The 21,844-nt window shown below is 29.5% G+C and overlaps 1 protein-coding gene across 2 annotated transcripts in view; it reads left to right on the top strand.

Annotated features, from left to right (window-relative positions):
• Positions 1 to 195: 195 nt before the first annotated feature.
• The window catches only part of LOC129961721 (uncharacterized), a 309,349-nt gene continuing 287,700 nt past the window's right edge, over positions 196 to 21,844 (top strand). The window contains exon 1 of one of the 2 annotated variants that reach the window (XM_056075385.1): positions 196 to 1,658. In XM_056075385.1, coding sequence (XP_055931360.1) covers positions 355 to 1,658 — 1,304 coding nt within the window. In that variant the 5' untranslated portion in view covers positions 196 to 354. The remainder of the gene's footprint in view (positions 1,659 to 21,844) is intronic. The other variant, XM_056075304.1, reaches the window with a different exon arrangement.

The following is a 21,844-nucleotide window of genomic DNA, read 5'->3' as shown; positions in this document are numbered from 1 at the left end:
CGTACTTGACAGTTTGAAATTTCAAGCACCAGATAGCAGCACCGCCAACTTGTTTGCTTTCCTCTTTCACGTTCATTTGCTCCTCGTGTCTCCTACAAATACCGACCTTGAGCTAATTTTGTAAGTGTCTAACTAGATGGCGCTGACGAAACCGCGCTCCGATCGAAAAAACCTCCCGTGCGCTTTCGCTGTAAACATATGATCGCTGTGTTTCGTGTATAAGTCGGTGGGAGTGGCGGTTTTACTCTGATACATTTAAACGGAATTTTTCTCCCGGAGGGATGTGCATGAACGTTTCGTCTCTCTAGCCTTTTCTCGTGCTCGGTTCACAGCCTGTTGGATAGCATTATCTGTATGAATTTGGTGTTTTGTGTGCTGGTTTTGTGCTTAGTTAATTCTTTCGGCTTCGTCATGACCGATAATAGGTTCTCTGTTAACTACAACAACAATGATACTCAGCCGTACGTCGTCGGCATACTGTCTCCATCGACTACCTTGCGGATTGACCAAGCGTCCGACAATGGAAACATTGTACCGCCGACTGATATCAATTTGGAACGAAGGAATACTAATTCTTTCCAGATCACGAGCGTTACAGTTCAGGGTTCGCGACGGAACGATGACATGGCCTACGACAGTGCGGATGATTTGGATGAGAGTCATACTGAAGATTTGAGTTCGGATGTTTTGGATTCCTCAAGAGCCGACATCGAAGGATACCATTCGGAAGACAACTTGTGTGACGATCTTGCATCGCCATGCGGTCCCATCATCTTCACCCAATTGCCGGATCGGAACATGAATCTTAGTATTGGTGTTACTCCAACGTACACCTCTGTGGGTCCCGTGGCAGGGGGTGTAACCATGATGACCAGTAAATCGGAGAGTCCTATCAGCGCTCAGGTTCCGATTATGAACCCTTTACCTAATAACTGGCAGCGGCGATTCAAGGTTGTCAAAATCATCAGTAGCGAACCTTTCAAAAGAGGTCGTTGGCTCTGCATGGACTTCAAAGACCCACCAGCTGACATCGAATCCGAGATCAAGCCGGAAAGTAATGGTCCGAATACACCACCACCCACTATTCAGATTACCAACTTCGATTCAGATGAACGTCAAGATGGTTTCCTGAATGTTGGGAACTTCGCGCAGGTGTACCAGATACCAATCAACCAGACCTACAGTGGTAACTTTATCATGGGAGAACAGGAACATATGTATGGCATTATCCTGCCCCAAAATGAGTATTTGCAGCCCGTTACCCTCGTTCAGGATTTGAGCTTACAAACAACCACTGATAGGAACTTTAACAATATTGTCAACCACCAGATGATGATGCAAGCTGATCCCTATAGCAATGCCATGCCTTATTCTCATGCTATGCAGCCTAGAAATGTTGCCATGCTCATCAATGGCACCATTCCGAACCAGTCCCCCCCGTCGACACAGGTTGTCGATATCTATAACAGTGCCTCGAATTCCGTCCAGAACCCTATCTGTGCCAATGGAAATACTATTACCTGTGATCCTGTCATTGTGCCTCCACCACCTATTAGGTCTAGGAATAACTCTGAATCCGGTAGGATTCAACTCCCAACTCTGAACCATGTGCAGCCGGCAGTTAAGCCTGCCGGTGGAGAACCGGAAGAAACAGAAAGGTAATATATATTTTTATGCATTCACTGTCATTAGATGGAAGTTGAAAGAGTATTATTTGTATTCTTGGGATAAAATAAATTTGTAAATTTAATTTAATTTTTGTTGTTAATTTAATAAATCCTGTAAAATTATTCAGAGTTCTTCATATTAAGTCTTTTTTTTAATATGTCATCAAGATAAACATAACGAATCAAAGAATGTGAATATCATACTTTAAAAATATAAACAAGTCTAAGATTATTTGTTTATTGGATATTTTATCTAATGTCTCCCTGGAATTCATATTTGATAGGGTGGCCAAACGAAAATGTTATATTATTACTGTGGTGTTTTTTTTTAATAATCGGATGGTTAAAATTATATTGAATTATATGAAAATTTTTTTATCTTTATATATTTATCACTAAGGCATTTTTTTTTCTTTAAATAAAACTTTTCAGATTTTATAAGCATCGAGGATATGTCTCAATTTCTAGGTGAATGAGTTAAACTATCTAACTTTTATTTATTAGTATATATCTTGTATTAAATAGACTGATAGAAAAGATAAACTAGATTTAATTAAAAAAAAAAGGGTCTACTAAAGAATCACCCCTCTAATTTGCACTATCAAAAAATATAATCCCACTACTTTACTGAATAATAATAAGCGCCTCTTGCTTTATTGAATAGTAAAATGAGATGCCGCATGTTATTGATTTCCAATATCTTTAAAGCCTTGCTATCATTATAACGTTGGCATTCTTAATAAAACCAGTAAGCCTTGGTTTTTTTTTTTAACTCGTTTGTCCTGTCATGATTCTGAACCTTCATATCATTAGAAAAGCATGTCACATTTGCAACCGTAGGATCACGCGTCAGTCAGAAATGTTTTTATGGCCGGACCTACGTCCTTACGTTTTAAAAGCCTCGTCGCTTTTGTCTGAAATTAAATAATTATAATTAATTTGCATTTGTTAATAATAAATAACTACATTCACAATTGTTATATTAATTGCCATGTTTATTTCTGTGATAACGAGTCTATTTTCATAGGTTAAGATTAAATTGATCTGCAAAAATCTTTGAAATCATCGTTTGTTCTCGATAAATAATCGATTGTCCTATAATCGATTGTCGATTGACATATGTAATTACAGGTAATCGGATAATCGAACCTACTCGATTTCGATTTCAAAAAGGAAAATTTATTGAAATGGGAATATATTATGCTTATTTTTATGAGAGATTTCAAAAGTTCTAGAAAATTCATAGGCTTCATTGCAAGGAGTTAATGACACTTATAAAAGAAATAAGTTTATTTTAAGACCTAGATTTGTTATTTACCAAATATCCCAGATTGTTTTTTAGTGGTATCGCCTCTACGATTGAGCAATTACATATTTGCCTGGAACATAATAGGGTCTCGGAGCCAATTATTTTATTCGTAGATCGGAAATTATGTATTTATGAAATGTAGTCAAATTTCTTTTCAGCATTCTTGTAAAACACACACAGAAATCAAATTTAGACAGAAAAGATCTAATAATAAATGTTGGCTGTCTGTATAAAAAATTAATGTCAAGTTATTATTAGACAGATTTCATCATGAAAAATTATTTGTATATTTAAATATTTGGAATATTCCAGCTGTGACTGAATTGGAACCTATTCCTTTTTAGTGTTTTCACTGGAATTTTTATTTGCTTAATGTAAGTACAATAAATAATTTTCACAAACTGGTTGAATGATTCACGCATTGAAACCTTATTTTGCGTCCTCATTCAGAAATAACAGTTACCGCACATTAAGAGAATTTTTTTATTTTTGTGGGAGATCTGTTCTATAATTGCACTCCGAGCCTTAAAATCCAAAAGACAGCTGTGCTAGTTTTTTTCCCCATATTTTTCGAAAAAAAAAAAATATGTCTATAAAAAATTGTAACTTGTTTTTTTTTGTGTGTGTGTTATATAAATATATATATGTTTAGATCTCGGATATTACATATTTGTTAGTCTTTGATATAATTTAAAATATGGATTCTGAAACTTTTTATATAATATTTCGGTATTTTCGAATTTTTAATTAATATTTCTAAAATAATAATTCAAATTTTTAATAATCCTTATTTTATAAATAAGGATAAAAATATTTGTACCATATTAAAGCATTTTTCAGAGAATCAATGCATCTTACTTTATATGTAAAAATACGCCCCCTTTAAATTGAAACCAGACATTAGTTCAGATATTTTCAAAAACGGAAAAATATCTGATTGACATTAGGACAAAAACTTAAATGGACAACATTTTACTTTCATTTTGGATATTCATTTAATTTTTATTGTGAACAAAATTATATCAGCAAAAATAAATGTAATTTACTACTGTAGTACATGCATCATGAAATGAAAAAAAACCTGACCTAGAGCCAGCCCCCCGGATTAGTATTTCGAAAAATACTAGTCCGAAAATACTAATCTACTCATCATTTGTCAGCGAGATCTTCTCCTGCTAACGGATTCTTAATTTAGGTGATGCTAGCAACAGAAAATTAATTTCTATTTCTCTTATGAACAATTATGAAGCTCTGCAAATTTTTGAATTGAAATATATAATATTAAATTATAAGGACATTAAATATGGTAATAAAAAGCAAATTGTAAATATATAATTTTATATTCTTATGCTTAGATCTTACATTTTAATCAAAACCTGGCTTAGTTAACTGAATGCATTTAATTCGATTAACATGCAAATACCGGTTATTATTAAAACTAGCCGCAATTATTATTAATAACAATTGACTTTAACATATCGATAGTTTTGATGTTCTAGAAGCTAATAGCAACTTTTTAACTCGTCCACATTTTTAAAGATTTTATTTTAACATCTCATTTTATTTAAAATACGTAATTTGTATGTTTAAATTTATTCAGTTATTTAATATATTTATATTTTCTTAGTGATAGATATTTATAATGAATCAAGATTTTACGCATGGAACTAGAATTGATTGAAAATCATCAATCATTTAATATTATTTCTTATTTCGTATTTTAGAATTTGAATGCAATTGATTTATATTTCTTGCCTTTCCATCATTAGTTGGCATCACTTTTTTTTAAAATAATGCCTTTCTTTCTATGAGAATAAAGCATAAATTTATTTATTCGTAATATTTATTCCGATTTCCAATTCAATAACTTGTAATTTAGACACAACGGAAATTATGTGATCACGTTCGACGTAAAATTTTGTGTAACATAAAATAAATTCGTGACATGCAACAAAATGAATAGTGTGAAGAACAGATTAAAAAAAAGAAGCAACATATTTGATATTTTAGAATACAAATAACAACGAAGATAAATTTGATTTTTGTTTCATTCTTAAAAATGTAATTGTGAAGAGAAGATTGTTGTTAAGAATTTTTTGCACCAATAACTTGGATGGAGAACTAAAACAGAAAATATGAAAATCAGAAATATTTGCTAGAAGAGTACAGCAAAATTTATTCTTATTTGAAAAGTACTGCAGATGAAATTACTGGCTTTAATGTATTTAAGATGATCTAAGGTAATCACTCTTTCTAAAGAGTATTTCTTTTCTATTTATACGAGACTAACTGTGATCATCCATAATTTTGAATTTTGTTCCGGATTTGAGTTTCAATTAAATATTAAGGATCATCTTGCATTTTAGTTATCTGTATAATAATATTGTATACTAATATATGAAAAATATTCACTAAAATTATTTCATAAAAATTGGTAAAAAATTTGATTTTAATTTCCGAATTAAATGTGCACACTAAATGACTCCCCACTAAATGACTAGATACTCCGGATTTTATGAGGCTGTTCTGATTTTCGACTTCGAAAAACTATCCTGCAATTGAATACAATTCTGAGGAAATTATGTTTCTTTTTGTATCAACCTATAGTAAAATTTTAATTTCTTTAAAAATTTATCTACTAAAGAATTTTTCTTACCTACTTTAATGTGGTAAGAATTTGATCATCCATTGAGGATAAATTCAACCTGAAATGAAAAAAAAAAAAAAAAACTTTGGAAACAATAGCAAAATATGTTATTTGCCCATTTTTTGCATCTCATCCTAGTTTTTAAATTTTATTGTAAAGAATTTTAATTTAATTTATTGATTTGTGTGATTTTTGATTTTTCAATGCCCTTTTTAGCTCTCATCTAGTCAAACGTCCCGGACTGATATTTAGAAAATCTGGTTACTTAAGTTGATTATCCTGGCACTCAACGTTTTATACTTGTTCACTTCCTTCCTGTTGAAAAATTGTTTTGACCCCATTTTAAATTGAAAATTTTTGTCTCTCCCGAAGACGTTATATTTTTTAAGAAGGGATTAGGTAAATGGGGTAGTGATGAAAAATGAATTTCCATACTGTTGTTTATTAAATGTTAATGAGACATTTGTGATTAAAAGATTTTCTTTAAATAAATTTTATCCAATATAGAAGAAAAATGACTAAAATAAATACGTCTTATTTTTTTTTTATCCTGATTTTGAAATTTTATTGCTGTCACCCATTTTTAGTTAAAATATACAGTTTAGAAACGAAAATTACGAGCTGGTTTTTGCTAATTCAACCTCTTTTAAGTATATTTTTTTGAATGTATAAGGACTAATGGAAAGTAAATAACACATCTCCTGACTCGGGCTTATAAATACATTATTTTAAAAGATTATTGCGTCGAATTTTGTTTCTAATAAATTTTATAAGTCCATTAATATTTGCGGCACAAGATAATATTTTCATTCCCCACCATATAATTTTAAGCTAAAGACGTTGAGAAGAAACTTTTCTGGAGAATAATTCTCAGTTTATGTTTGTATTTATTACAGCCTTCATAAAAAAAAAATTCCTTAGTTAATTGTTTAAAAAGTGAAGAACTTTTTTCTTTCTGGTAAAATAATGTAAATGTCAAAAATGTCGCTGGAAAATATTCTAAATGTCAAAAATTTCGAACGCGTGATTATGACGAATCTCCACTTTTCAGACCTCCCAATATCTGAAAAACAAATTTTTGGAATTATGTCTATCTATATGTGAAAATGATGATTAAAAAAATACTTCGAGCTAGATGGATAAAATTTATTGTAGATTTACCATATTTGTTTAACACAACGAAAACCCATTCAGAGGATGTCTATCTGTCCGATTCTTCGAATACAATCTAAAGAGCTATATAGATAAAATTTAGTATAGAGATTTAACATCTAAACGTATATTTTTATAAAAATTTTAATCAAATTTGTCGAAAGGTTGTTTGTCGATACTCTTACATACTTCAATAATTAAAAAATGCATTGCCTTGAATAATTGAAATTTGGTATGTGAACATGGGACTCATTGTAGTTCTATGTCAAATTTCGGTTTGAATCGTTCGGTAAAAAATGCTCAAAATGCCAATTCGATTTTCAGGTATTTGTGTATTAACTCCGTTTCAGGGATGAATCCCCTCAAAAAATTCGCCAAAGATCATACGAAAGATTCAGTAAAAAATGTTTGATTCACGCCAAAGATCAATATTCCCTAGACTGGTATTCGCCAGTGTCATGCGAGGCATCCACTGCCTTATGCCAGGTCCACAGTTTCATGCAGGGGGGGGGATAGATAGCACTTTTATTCGAGAATGTTTTAGGGAGATCATCCCCTGCAGCTTGGATTTATATCTAATAAGTAACTAATTTATTTTTAGCAAAGATCGTTTTATTCGTTTGACGACTTCATTCAACTCCTGAATTGTTACGTTTATTATTATTATTATTTTATAAATTAACGTCTCAGACATAGGTCAGTTAAACGGTGTTGCTTTAAATATTATAAATCTAATTAAAACCTCAGGACTGTTTTGGGGAATACGTTACGTTATTTAAAATTAACCACATGAATATGTTCTTTGCTTAGTGTAGTGCTTGGGCATTCTTCTTATTAATGAAATAAACGAAATGTAAAAAGTGACATTAAAATTATTTTTTAAAGGAGAATTCGTGCATCTAGCTAGAAACGTCGTAGCATAATAGTGTTCCAGGCTTGTTTTATTTTATTTTAAAATTTTCTATTAATTATGTAACTGATATTATGTGTACACAAAAAGAATATTTAATATTGATGCAACAAGTGTGGTGTATAAACGCGGCAAGTAAAAAAGAAAAGAAAAAAAGAAAGCAAAAGGATTGATTGGAAAATATATTTCAAAATGTTTTCAACAATTTATTCAGTATTATCTTTTTACTAAAATTGGAGAGAAAAAAAATTATGATAAAATAAAATTAATACCACTAAACTGCCTATTTTTTAAAAATTTAATAGTGATGCTAAAAAATTTTCTTTTTGTGATAATATACTGCGTAGGAATTAAGGAAAATGTTAACATTTTGATTAATTTTTAATTAAATGTTTCGAAAATCCTTTCTTAATAAGCAACTATTACCAAAGAATAAATAATTTTCATACGCCATAGCTCTAGGTCCCGCAGTCTGTCTTACAAGCAGGCTGGACATTTTTTTTTTTTTTTTTTTGCAGATGACAACACACTTGATGCAATTTATAGATAGTATAATAATAATAAATATTATCAATAATGAATCAGACAATAAGTATAATCATGATACACAAACGAATTTTTAAAAAATACATGAATAGTGAAAAGACAGTACCCTAAAACTTGCCCTTTAAAAGAGGGAACATTTTTTATATCAATTTATATATAAAAATGTAAATTTATTTTTCTTTGTTTACATCATATACACAATTCTAAAATCTAAGTGAAAGACTTAACTTCATGAAAATATTTCTACTGTATACTATTTATTTATTTTAACTAGTAGGGTATATTCGGATGTGTACTTTGATAGTATCTAAAAACTTAAATAAATGCATCTTAAACCATTAGAAATGAGCAACTATTTTAAATTCCTGAAGTTAATATATTCCAATTTTATTTCTCTACGATAGTTTTAAAATAATAATATAAATTAAAATATAATATAATAATTAAATATAATATAAAATGGCCTACCTTTTATTTTCTGAGAAATTCAAAACTTTTATCTTACAAATAAATTCCTCTGAAGTATAGCTCACACAAACACGGTAATGCGAAATCAGGATGTAGAGGTCCCCTTACGTTACCAGGCGGACATAGGGAACCATTAATTTGAGTAAGAGAACAAAGACCTGTCGTCTTTCCTTCATAGAACTTGCTTATTATAAGATCATTAGTCTGGGACCGGATTTTTCATTAATATTATATAATTACGTGTAAATTCGAAAATGAATTGAATCACTCTATACCCAGATGCTTTCGAAGCATCAGATGATAAGAATTGTGTTATGGATAGACTGCATATATTAAAAAAATATTTTGGCTGATAGAATTAATTTAAAAAAAAAAAGATGTTCTTTGTTGTATTTTTTATTGATACCGGAATAAATAATCTAAAACTTTTTTTTAAGTTATATTACTTTTTTGATTACCTAAATAATTCTAATACTTTTTTTTATAGTCAGTGCAATTACCCAAGAAAGAAAAATACTCGCGAAGCCATTAAACTTGATGATGAAAAACCGCGATAATTTAAATTTATATTGTGATTTAAATTTTGCGTTCCGCATTGGAATCTCGATAACAACAGCATCGATTAAAAATTTTTTTGCGACATCGAAATTCGTAGATGTTTTAGAAGTAAATTAAAAATTCTTTAAACTTTCTTCAAGTAAATAAAATAATTTTAAATGCTAATATAATAAAGTATGTAAAATTATATCTTAACAATTGTATGCAAAAAAAAAGCTAAAATTAATGTTCCTTATTATATTATCAAATTGAATATAAATGCAGATATCAAGACTTAATATGAATATACTGAATATAAATAGACAAATCTGAATTTAAATATGAACATTTAAATTACTATCATTATCGTTGACAAAATTGCTATTCTTTGATGTTCTGTGAGATATCGATCTAGAATTCTAGAAGAAGCAATAGGAAAAAATCTAAATTATCTTTTTTCCTTTTGCTTACAATTGAACAGCATATCTCGTATTCGTTTTTGTCATTCATGAGAGATTTGTTATTTCATGTTTAGGAATTCCATAGATGTTCTGCAATGTCACAACGAACTTATTCAAGGACGTACTGGGATTCAAAAAAAAAAAAAAAAAAAAACATGGAAGAACTCAATTAATTTTGTTAAGTGGGGCGTTGTATGACTATAAATGCTCTAATCATAAAACTTTGCAAGTGCTAGCGATCATGAACTTAAGAAAATAAAATAAAAGTCTGAAAAGATAAAAAAGTTATAAAAAATAAATAATTTACATTAAGATTGAAGATTCTCTCTTTTTTTTCTCTTCTACTGTTTTTTATTAAACGTACTTTTTCTTTTCATATCGTTGCTCGGATTTAAACTGTTACTCAAAGAATTTATATCGGATATTTTATATATTCCTAAAATTGATTAGTTTAAAAATTGATTAGAATTAATAATAATCAATTTCAAATGTTCTGTTGGTTTGAAAAATTATCGGTTAGTTTTAATAACAGCCGATTTATTACATTGATTGTAACATAGAAAATAAAATTATTGAACTTTGCAATTTTTTTAGAAATTTTAATCAAAATGAATTATTTTGTCACATTTATACATGAATTTTATATATATATATATATATATATATATATATATATATAATATAAAGTTTTTTTTTTTTTGCTAAACTACATTTTCAAAATCTGGTTTATTTACGTATTCTGTTTCATCTTATTTTTTCTTTTCTTTTCCGCATTTATTATCAGAATAAATTATTTGAGTTAATGTAAAGAAAATAATGTATATTTCTTTTTTACTTCTTTTTTTTTCAAACACGATTTACTTTCAGCAAAATGAGATTTGAAGATTTCCAAAAATGTAGCCTTTTTTTATTATTCTTGGTATGATAATATCATTGAAATGCTCAAAACTAGATGTATTTTTATAATAATGGTGTTTCCAGAAATATATTTAATATCATGTTATTTACTTCATTTAGCTATGCATTGTTTTTCTCTCTTCTGAAAATCACATATCTAATTAATATTTAACATAAAATAACTCATTTTCTTAAAATTAATAGACAAGACTGAATCATTATTCTACAGAAACATCATTAAGCCATGCAAAAGAATTAAATATATTTTTTAAAAATTTCAATTGAATAAACTTAGATATTTATATTCACAGTCATTCATATTCTTGTAACTGCTTTGCTCATTTTCCATTTCCACAGAAATAGGAATTTTCATTCTTAAGAATACTGTAACTGTTTTGTAATCGATAAAACATTCAACCTCCAGAATTTGCTGAATTTCCTTGTTTAAGACAATCAGTTCACTGCTCCTAAGCCTTTTCTATTTATGATTGTTCTTGTGTGTATGATTTTCATCTCATTAATTCGCGGAACCTAAATTAATGTTTATTCATTGTTAATAATAATATTTATTCATTGTTAATCATAATTTTCATTCATTCTTTAAAATTATTATCTCTTCCATTTACAAATTAGCAATTCACATCTGAAACTGATGACTTCAGTACTTCTTATTTGTTTGAGAAAATCGTTCACCAGCTGCAGACGATAAACAGTAGAGTTTGAGAAAAATCATTAAAGCAACAGCCTTAAACAATTTTCCTGCTTCATGTAGCAATAATGATTGTTTTTTGTTATCTTTACGGTAAATAATGCAGCATTTCACAGAGATAAATATTTAGCGTTACGTATGTCGCATAATCATTCTAGTCTTTTTTTTTTTTTTTTTTTGCTTATTTCACGAATGAACTGCTATTGACTTTATCTGGTTATTCTTTCATTGTTCTGAGAGATATTTTTAGCGTTTTCGCTCAACACAACATTGATTAGCGTGATTATTTGTTTCATTGATTGATTGGTTTGGTTGTCATTAGTGAGCAAAAAAGTCGAATTATCACTCAGACGATAGTTTTTCTTTTCTTTTTTATTGTTCATGGCTTTTGACTATCTCAAAATATACCTTGCGCACGTGGGATTAGGTCAGTGCCATTTTAGATTAAATAACTGTTAAGAATAATGAATTATTCTTACTATTAAATCAAAAACAAGAGAAACGGAGGTAAATTTTAAAAATAAGCAATTGTTACTTGTAAAGTGTTATTCGTTATAAATAACGGTGTAAAGAAATTGCTTTCAATATCCAATTTTATATTTCAAATTCTGATTTGATAAAGCTTTGTCACTTAATTCACGCCTAGTGTGAACATTGAATTGGTTTAAGATTTCAAGCTTAAAAATTAGTTTTTCGAATTTTATTGTATGACTAAAACTCTTATTTTTGTAAATAATGAAGTAAATTATTTTTTATTCAAACAGTGGCCATTCTTTTAATTTAATGCTGCATGAAATTTTTGTATCTTTTTAAATAATTTTTTTACTAGTAAATCATGCGAAACTATAAAATATTTTTTAAATATATTTATACTAATAAACTAATTTTCTACGATATCGTCAAAGACATCCAGGACTTTTTTCTGCTTTTGCATGACTTTTACTTTCTTGTAAACGTAGTATAAAAAAAATATAGTAACCATAAAAAAATTCGAATTTGAAATTTTGACGAATTTTTACGTTTTATACCTCCTTGAAGCCAAAAAACACATTTTTGGAACTGTCCGTCTGCCTGTCTGTGACAGAGATAACTCAAAAACGCCTTGAGAATCTGGTATACGGTCTTTACACAAAATTTGCATATTTTTATCAAATTTTGTGTAAAATCTGTTCAGAGGGAATTCCGGTTGTTCGAATATAAGTTAAGACGACAATTACAAAACGGAAAGATCTAGATATATAAAATTCGGTTCACAGATTTAACATATATAATGTAGACATCTGCCAAATTTTGAGCCAAATCCAACTACGGTTTAACTGTCTGTCGGTCTGTATATTCAGAAACATGTAAACGCGATAATTCAGAAATGCAGTGACTTAAATATATCAAATTTGATATAAGATTTTGTGACTATAAGTGAAGTTTTGTGTCAAATTTTTATTTCAATCGGTTGAAAAAAACTTGTCTAAAACAAAAATTTGATCTTTGGATACTATTAAAGCGTGTCTAGGATTAATCGCCAAAAAAACCTCGCCAAGGGTGACGCGGTAGATTGAATAAAAGTTCTAAATTCATGCCAAACGTTAATATTTCGCAACTATCGTACGCGAATGCCATGTAAGGCGTTCACTGACATGACAAGTTTATTAGAGTGTATGCGAGAAAGTTTAGGAGAGATTTTTTCTTGCTGATTAACATTTCTTTTGTAAATTTTCTACTTTTTCAAGTGAAAGTGAAGTGAAGTGAAGGCGGTGAAATAGTCGCGACTGATGCTAGGATAAAAATATACTGATCGAAAATTTTGCACTGTATTATAAATAACCAATAAATTATCATACGATAAGCATATAAATGCGAGCTATAACATCTTCGCACCTTATGCATCATACTCGAGTCAAAATCGGTTTCCTCTTAAGGGAACGAAATCTTTGCCAGTGATTCACTACTTGTGATAAAGAAAGAAAGAAAAACAATGGGAGCCAAATTTCCTTAAAACCTTCTTTCATACTCTATAAGCAAAGGTGTTATCCTAATCCCTCTGCGTAAAACTGTCGTCCTTGGGTCGAATGTCTAGCATGACATTGGCGAACAATATTAAGTAGATATTGATCTTTAGCGTGAATCTAACTTTTTTTACTTATTTTATCTTGGAGATCTTTTGGCGATTAACTCCCGGTATGCAGTTGTTGTTTCTTACGGCACTTGCGATGAACAAGCCCGCTGTTACGAAGACAGGATTTAAGCCGGTGGGGGGAGCGTCTTTTGTTTTTTTAGTAGCGCCAACTAGGGCCAAGAGTACGACTTTGCTACTCACGCATCATTCATTCGCTTGCACAACCCCTTTTTTAGGGCCATGAGTACGACTTTGCTACTCACGCATCATTCATTCGCTTGCACAACCCCTTTTTTAGGGCCATGAGTACGACTTTGCTACTCACGCATCATTCATTCGCTTGCACAACCCCTTTTTACAGGAGGGCACATTCACACAGCTCACAGATAGAATAACGAAAGAACAACCATGCCGAAACCGGGACTCGAACCCAGGACGCTCAGATCACGGGGAAGACGTGCTACCCCTATGCTAGGTTGCCGGCTCATGCGCCTGTAAACAGTTTGTTCAAAAATTATTCTTTTAGTCACTACAGCAAGATCTCGAAAGAATTATTCAACCGTTTACGTTTATGGGGCGTTGTGAATCTATCGGTCATCTATATATATGTCGTAATTCTTAAGCGACCATAGATTGCTTTCCTGGTGTTTTAATTTGGAATTTCTTTTATCAAAATACTACCAATGGAATATCTTTAACCACCGGGGGACATTGAAAACGACCAACAACAAGCTTATGGAAAATTTGTTATCTTAATTAATCATTTAAACAACTAAAATGAGTCAATTTTTCTTTAATCAGACAGTCATGGAAAATATTCACTAAGAACCACATTTATATAGACAAAAATCTAAGAAAATCAGTCAATTTCAATTTTTTTCAATATATTTTTTTAAACATTTAAAAAGAACCCTGGACGCCCAGATCACGGGGAAGACGTGCTACCCCTATGCCAGGACGCTGGCTCCGGTATGCAGTTAATATACATATATTAGAAAATCGAATTTATATTTTGGACGTCTTTTTACCAACTACTGAAATCAAAATTTGGCATAGATCTATAGTGACATGATCTGTAAATTCATAATCCTAATTTCCTTTATTTACGTCATTGCATTTTCAAGTTATTTCATTTACATGCGCGTGATTGCACAGAATTGCGAGAAATTGTCAACTCTTTTCTCAGATTTGGTACAACATTTGATAAAAATCTATATCTAAGATGTTAAACCTACGTATTAAATTTTATTTTTCTAGCTTTTGAAGGGTACTCAGACAACGGAACAGGCAGACTTTCTGTGAATGAAGTTAGTTCAAAATTAGTTGCAAATATGCAAATTTAGTATAAATATATTTCTTCCTTTCATTCGTCTAGTTCAAAGCATTTTTGATTTAATTGTATTCACAGAAAGACGAACACAATTCCAAAAATTTGTTTTTCGGACTCGGAAAGCTCTTGAAGATAAAGATTCATCAAAATCTTGAGTTCAAATATTGTGACGATTGCAATACTTTTCTCTATATGAAGTATATAAATACTTCATATAGAGAAAAGTAAAAACTGACGAGAAGCGAAGCACTTCTGGCTAGACGCAACTTATCTAGAACGATTACAAGGATGACCGAAAATTAAAAGGAAAATAATGACTGTTCACATTTTTTGAATATATTATATAGATAGAAAATGAAATGCATATATATTCCTCATTATCAATCAAGACTATAAATCTGGCCAAAAAGATAGCATTTGTCTGTTGATTGTTACGGTGCGTTGTAAACGAATCGTACATAACAAATGTGTGTTGTGTGTCAATTGTGAATATCTCATCTATTGTTATAAGTATTCTAATGAAATAAATTTTAAAAATCTATTATTTGTGTTATGCATGGTAACAATTTTCCTTTTCTAATATACGAAATATAGAGAATGATAGTAATGGTCAAAAAATTATAATTCTGATAATCCACATTTCAGATTTCCTGGGTTCGAAAACCATATTTTTGACATTATATCCTTTTGTCTTTGAACACCATTATTCAAAAATGCTTTGAAATGAAATTTGATGTATGTTTTTTGATCAAATTTGTAATTTTATATCAAATTTTGAGCAAAATACATTCAGAGGAAATCTGTCTGTCTGGGCAAAGTTAAAGATAATTATAAAATGTAAAGAACTAGAGAGATAAAATTTCGTGTACAGCTTTAGCATCTAAAATGTAGATTCTTGTCAAATTGTGAGCCAAATATATCAAAGAGTTGATCAACTTGTCGTTCGTTCTTGCATGCATATAAGCGGAACAATTCATAAACTTAATAAATGAAATAAATGAAATTTGGTCTACAGTTGTAGTTCCGTCTTAACTTTTGATTCCAATCGATCGGAAAAAAAGTCGTCCTGAATACATATTCTCATGACAGATTCAATAAAATTACTAAATTCATGCCAAAGTTCTATATTTCATTACTAAAGCTTTCCAATACCTTATTGCATTAACGGTCTTTGTACTTTTCCGTTAGCCGGGCGGAAATATCGCCAATTGTGAACCAAACGCGAATTTGGCGTAAAAAATTTGGCGTAATTCTACATTTTTGGCGATTTTTCGTTTGCTGCCCGGCTAACGAATTATGAACCAAACGCGAGTTTGGCGTAAAAAATTTGGCGGAATTCTACATTATTTGGCGATTTTTCACTTGCGCCCGGCGAACGGAAAAGTACCACGGTCTTACCCAAGATTTACGATTTTATCCGGGGAAAGCAGGGATAAGCCTTTTATTGGAGAGTATATGTGAAAGTTTCTTGAAGACCACTCCTGCTGATTATTTTCTTAATATCACACAACTAACTTGTGAAAATAAAAATCTGAGTACTCATGTCGTTCATTGTCAAGATCCACAGTTTTATGCGAGATGAGGAATGAGATAGCAGCTTTATTAGAATATGCGAGAAAGTTTCGGGGAATCACTCATGCTGATTCATCATGCATGTCACGTAGTGGAATTTATAAATCTCATGCAAAACTATAAACGTTATCATGTTAATTACTGCTGCCTGCCTGTCCAGAATCCACAAATCGAACCTTTTCTTATTTTTGTATTTCCATTGGAGACTAATGATTGATGAATGGAGTCACGATTGCGGTCGCAGAGAAGTCTTGTTGATGTCTGAAAAGAGTGAACCTTTCAAGGTGTTAAATTACTTTAAAAACATCTCACGTTGCTAGTTAAAGAGATTTCGATTTGTCAACTAGTCATGATCTGCGGGAAACTTAATTCGCATCATTTGGCAGTATCTAAGAAGGAAAATCGAATCGAAAATAAGAGCTGCATGATATACGTAGATAAGAAATCGATGGGAAAAGCAAGGGCCATTGAAAAATAGTAATTTAAATTGCTTTATTTTGAAAACAAATACTCTGTAAGCATTTGATACGACATTCTTGAGATAAGTTATAGTTTAATCAATTTTGAAACATTGATTTTGTTACAGCAATGTGTCTGCGTTTATCAGTGACTGATTTAGAAATTTTGCACATAGGACAGATTTTATTTTAATGATGTTTCAATTAATGCCCAATTTTGTTTCATATTTGATCAAGTTTTTAATTTAATCAGCATGTTAATAATACATTTGTTATTTATTATTGTGATAATAAGTGAACATTATATATTTTATTTATTCAAATCCATATACATCGTGGGAAAGTAACTGAAGTAATAAAGTGCATATTAGTTTTTGATATTATTACTTAAAAAAAAAAGGGAAATATTTAATTTTATTTACAGATTGTAAGGGCTAATAAAAGTTTATAAGATTAAAAATTATTATTTTAGAGACCATGTGAAGTGGAATATAATAACCAATTAAATGAACAGTTAATATTCCAACATATTAGAAAAAAATTAAATTATATTTTAATTGATTTGATAGCAAGTATGATAATTTAATAAAAAATATATTTTTCACATATAATATTTTATATTCAGTTTGTATTTTTTTTTTTTTTTTTTTTTTTTACGAATTTAGGGAATTTTAGACAAATAATTGATTTGCCTGTTGTCCCCTTTCAACCCAGCTCTAGGCATCTGTCTAAATAAAATTTCGCCACGTGTTTTTATCATTAATGAAACGAAAAATTATTTAATCTTTGAAAACTGTTAGACATTGTTACATTTAGTTCCCTTATTTTATATTTTATTAATATTGCAAAAAACTTTTCTTTGATGATATCGTGTCCGCGTTACCACGGAAAGGAGGGTGCAGTAGCTTCTGAGGGTAAAGACCCCTGAGGGCAGAAGTCTGCCCTCAGGAAAGAAGTTCCATAAGAGCTAGAAGTCATCTTCTAGCTCTTATGAAGATGAAACTCACACACTCGCTTGCACAACCCCTTTTTACAGGGGGGCACATTCACACACCTCACAGATAGAACACAGATGAGGAACAACCATGCCCAAACCGGGATTCGAACCAGAGACGCCCAGATCACGGGGAAGATGCGCTACCCCTATGCAAGGACGCCGGCAAACTTTTCTTTAATAAGATAGTATTGAAAGGTTAGTACACTCACTGTATGTGAATTGCGATATACATTATTCGACCTAAAACATGAAATAATTGCTCAATACACACTTCAAGCAGACTGTTGGACTTGCAACTACCAAATTTGCCTTGTCTTTCTATCATTCTAAAATGCTATAATTTCTGTATCGAATTATAGCATCTTATAATGATTGAAGTTAGCTAATAAGTTGGACAAGTGACGTTTTTTTTGGTAGTAAGTGCTCATCAAAAAGACTTTTATAAACTTTAATTAGGTTTTTAATTTAAAATTAATCAATATCTTAATCTTTTCTCTCAAAAACTTGGGAGAATACTACTGATTAAAAATTATTTTCACATCACTTTAAAATTTAAGATTTTCAGTGACTCCACTTATTCCACTTTCATTTTCATTCAATTTTTCCCTCTAATTAAAAAATATTTCAAAGTATATTTTACAATATTTCTAATTGTTTTTTTAGGGAGTCTATGTTCATGCATGTTGCGGCAATATTAAATGCATTTTTTTTGTGAGCACGTTACCTTTGTATAATCCCGAGCATATTTTAAAATTACGATAAAGATAGGCAAATAAAGTCGTAAATTTTATCAATTTTTGATATTTCTGACCAAAAATTCGCATTTCCTTCAATTTCTAAATTATTTTGTTTTCTCTGCTATCTCATTGGATACTTTCCATTTTTGAAATTTGCTGTCCTACTGATTCAACTAGGAATTCATAGAATATTTCAGATGTTTATAAAATATGAGTATTTTCTATACCGAATTATAGCATCTTAGAATAATTTAAGTTAGCCGAGAAGGTTGAAAAGCGATAATTTGATGCACGTATGACAAACTGACACGATAGTTAAAGCATTAATTATTTTTCTTTTTTGAAATGGAACTTAAAATGGTAATTTAATTAACTTTACAATGCACTGTTTTTTTACCCTTTATTCACAGTTATATTCACAAACATTCACTGGCGTTAAACAAAGAAAAACCATGAATGAAGCATAATTTCAAAGGTCTAATATTTTCTTATATATTACTGTATTAATATTATGTGTATATTATAATAAATATTTATAATAAAGAGTAAATTTTTAAAATAAAAATAGACAGATAAACCTTAAAATATTAACATGCCTCGAATTTAAAATTCCAGCCCTTAAAAAAATTTCACATTTCCTATTCTGAATTTTATAAATATCTACTATCTTTCCTTCAAACAAAATTCTGCTTTTTTTGAAGAAAATAATTAACCATTCAATCATGTATTCTGTAAATCAATGTTCTTTTCGTCCATTGTATTTTTTTATTATTAAGAATACATTTGATTGTTTATTATACCAAGCGCTTGATAAAAAAAATAGAATATCGTCTGAGTAATGTTCATCTTTTTTCCAGAAGTAAATATCGCTTGAAATCATTTTGAGATTTTAAGTTCTTGTATTTGGCGTTTTTATAATTATTATTTTCTTCTTTATGGAAAACCCGGTTTGGTTCCTTTCTTTCTTTTTATGTTCGGTTTAATTTCATTTGGAATTCTGTTTATAATGGAGATGCATTTATGTAAATCCAGCATGTATTAAATTGTACGAATGGCAGTTGAAATTGTTGAAGTTTTTTTCCCTCGTAAATGAATTAATATTTATTTAAATATATTATTCTTTATTTTATATCAAAAATATTGAGAATTCGGCGAATGAATCATTGAGTTCTTTCAACACTATAATTGATATTAGGTGAGTTTTTTAAAATTTATTTTATGAAAAAACAGACTAAACATAATCGAGACCAAAACAGTATTTATGGAAAAGTAAAGGTGGTTATGTTTTATTTAAAACTGAGAGATTCTAGGGAAGTTTCAAAATATTGTGATTGCTATTTCAAATTATTAATCTTTTTTTTAATGAATTGCAATATAAAGGAACAAATATATATTTTTTAAAACATGGAATTCATGTCGTTTATACATTGGTTTCCAAATTTAAACAAGTACAGCACACAACATATACTATATTGCCATGAATTGACTCGATTGAGAAAGATACGAACTACATAGTGTCAATTGCTTCAAATTTTCCTTATTGTTTTAAAATTAAGCTTATTGTCTCTCTGAGATATTAAAATTTGACCTGATTATTATTTTTACTAAATTGTAGTTCTCTATGATTTCATTGTGAACTTTTGCAAAATTTCATGTAATAACTATGAATTTATATAATCAAACATTGTCTCATAATCTTTTATAGTCTCTTATATTTTATGTTAGAACTTAAATATTTATAATTCTAAATATTTTACGATTTTTATTTTTGAGAAGACAAGCTAACTGGGTACACATTTTTAAAATTTGGAATAAAGATATATAAATGAAGGCGATCTTTATGGATGAGTTTCATATTTTTTCTCTGCCGTTTGGCTATTTTATGTCTCCTTGATTAGAAAAAAAACCCGAAATTCAACTATTTTTATTTCAATTACACAATATAATTTGCACAATTATTTAAATATAATAACGAAGAATAGTTTTAGATGGTATAAAAAGATTTTAAGCATTAGGATTAGAGAAAAAAAATCATTTCATTAAAAACCCTTTTTTTATTTCCATTTTATTTTGCACATTTTTTAAACTGCGGCAAGATTTCAAAAAATGTGGTTAAGATAAATAGCGTATTATAGGAATGCACTTTATTGGAAATTTATCTACTTAGAAGTCATGAATTATTGTCATATTGTACATGAATTTACTGTACATAGTGATTTTTTTTATATAATGCGTATTCGTATAAAAAGGGGATTTTATTTTATTTGTACTTAGTGTTTTTTCTTCCATTAGAAAGTGTACAATTTCGTGCTCGCGTAATATATACCGAGTGTACTTATAGGTTTAATTTTAAACTTCATTGCGCATTTTGCTCGAGATAAAAAAAAATAGAGGTGAAATCATTAAATAAACTGTAAAAAAATGTAGAGTTAAATGTGAGGTGATATGCGCAATTAGTTTTGTCATGTGACTGTGATATTATGCATATGAACATCATCAATAAATCTTAATATGTCCTAACTCAGACCGGCATTATTAGGTTAAATGATTTCCCATCCTAAACGAAAAGCAAATTGGAGGCTATTGTGGGAATATGAACCAAGTTTCATGTTATGAATTTCGTGTTCTGTACTACAATGTAGAGTAATTGCTGAACGAATTTGAAACAAGTTCAACCAATGTACAGCACACTACTTTAATTAATTAATTTACTGTTGAAAATATCTGAGTGAGAATTTTCTCTAATTTCTTGTGAAAACAAATATTCTGAAGCGTATGTTTTACAATAAATTGATGCGCTTTATTAATTACTATGCTAAGTTTAGCAAAAGTGTATCTGTTAGTATCTTGTAATGAAAAATATTCTAATCTTAAAAGTATAATTGTTCCTATTTTTTTTCTAAATATTTATTTCTTTATATTGCGCATTGATTTAACTGTCATTTATGAATATGTATGTAAGTAAGTGAACATTCTTTAAAGGAAAATAAAGATTGATAGTTCATCTCAGATGAAATTTAAAACTGGACTTAATTAAACGAGATTTAAGTTATTAATTGGTAGATCAACTCAATAAACATTTGGATTTTTTGGTTGGTTGTTTTTTTCCAAAATATTTATTTCTTTATATCACGCATTGATTTAATAATCGGTTATGAATATGCTTTAAATATTCTTTAGTGAATATTCTTAAAGTGAATATTCTTTAAAGGAAAATAAAGGCTGACTGTGTGCCTCAGATTAGTTTTAGTGATTAATTAGCAAATTATTCCAATATACATTTGTATGTTTTCAATGGAATGATTTATGAAATGAGCGGTAAAGAAATTAAAAA

Source organism: Argiope bruennichi, chromosome 1, assembly GCF_947563725.1.
Source record: "Argiope bruennichi chromosome 1, qqArgBrue1.1, whole genome shotgun sequence".
Classification (NCBI taxonomy): Eukaryota; Metazoa; Arthropoda; class Arachnida; order Araneae; family Araneidae; genus Argiope; species Argiope bruennichi.
This window is presented reverse-complemented; position numbering and strand designations above follow the sequence as displayed.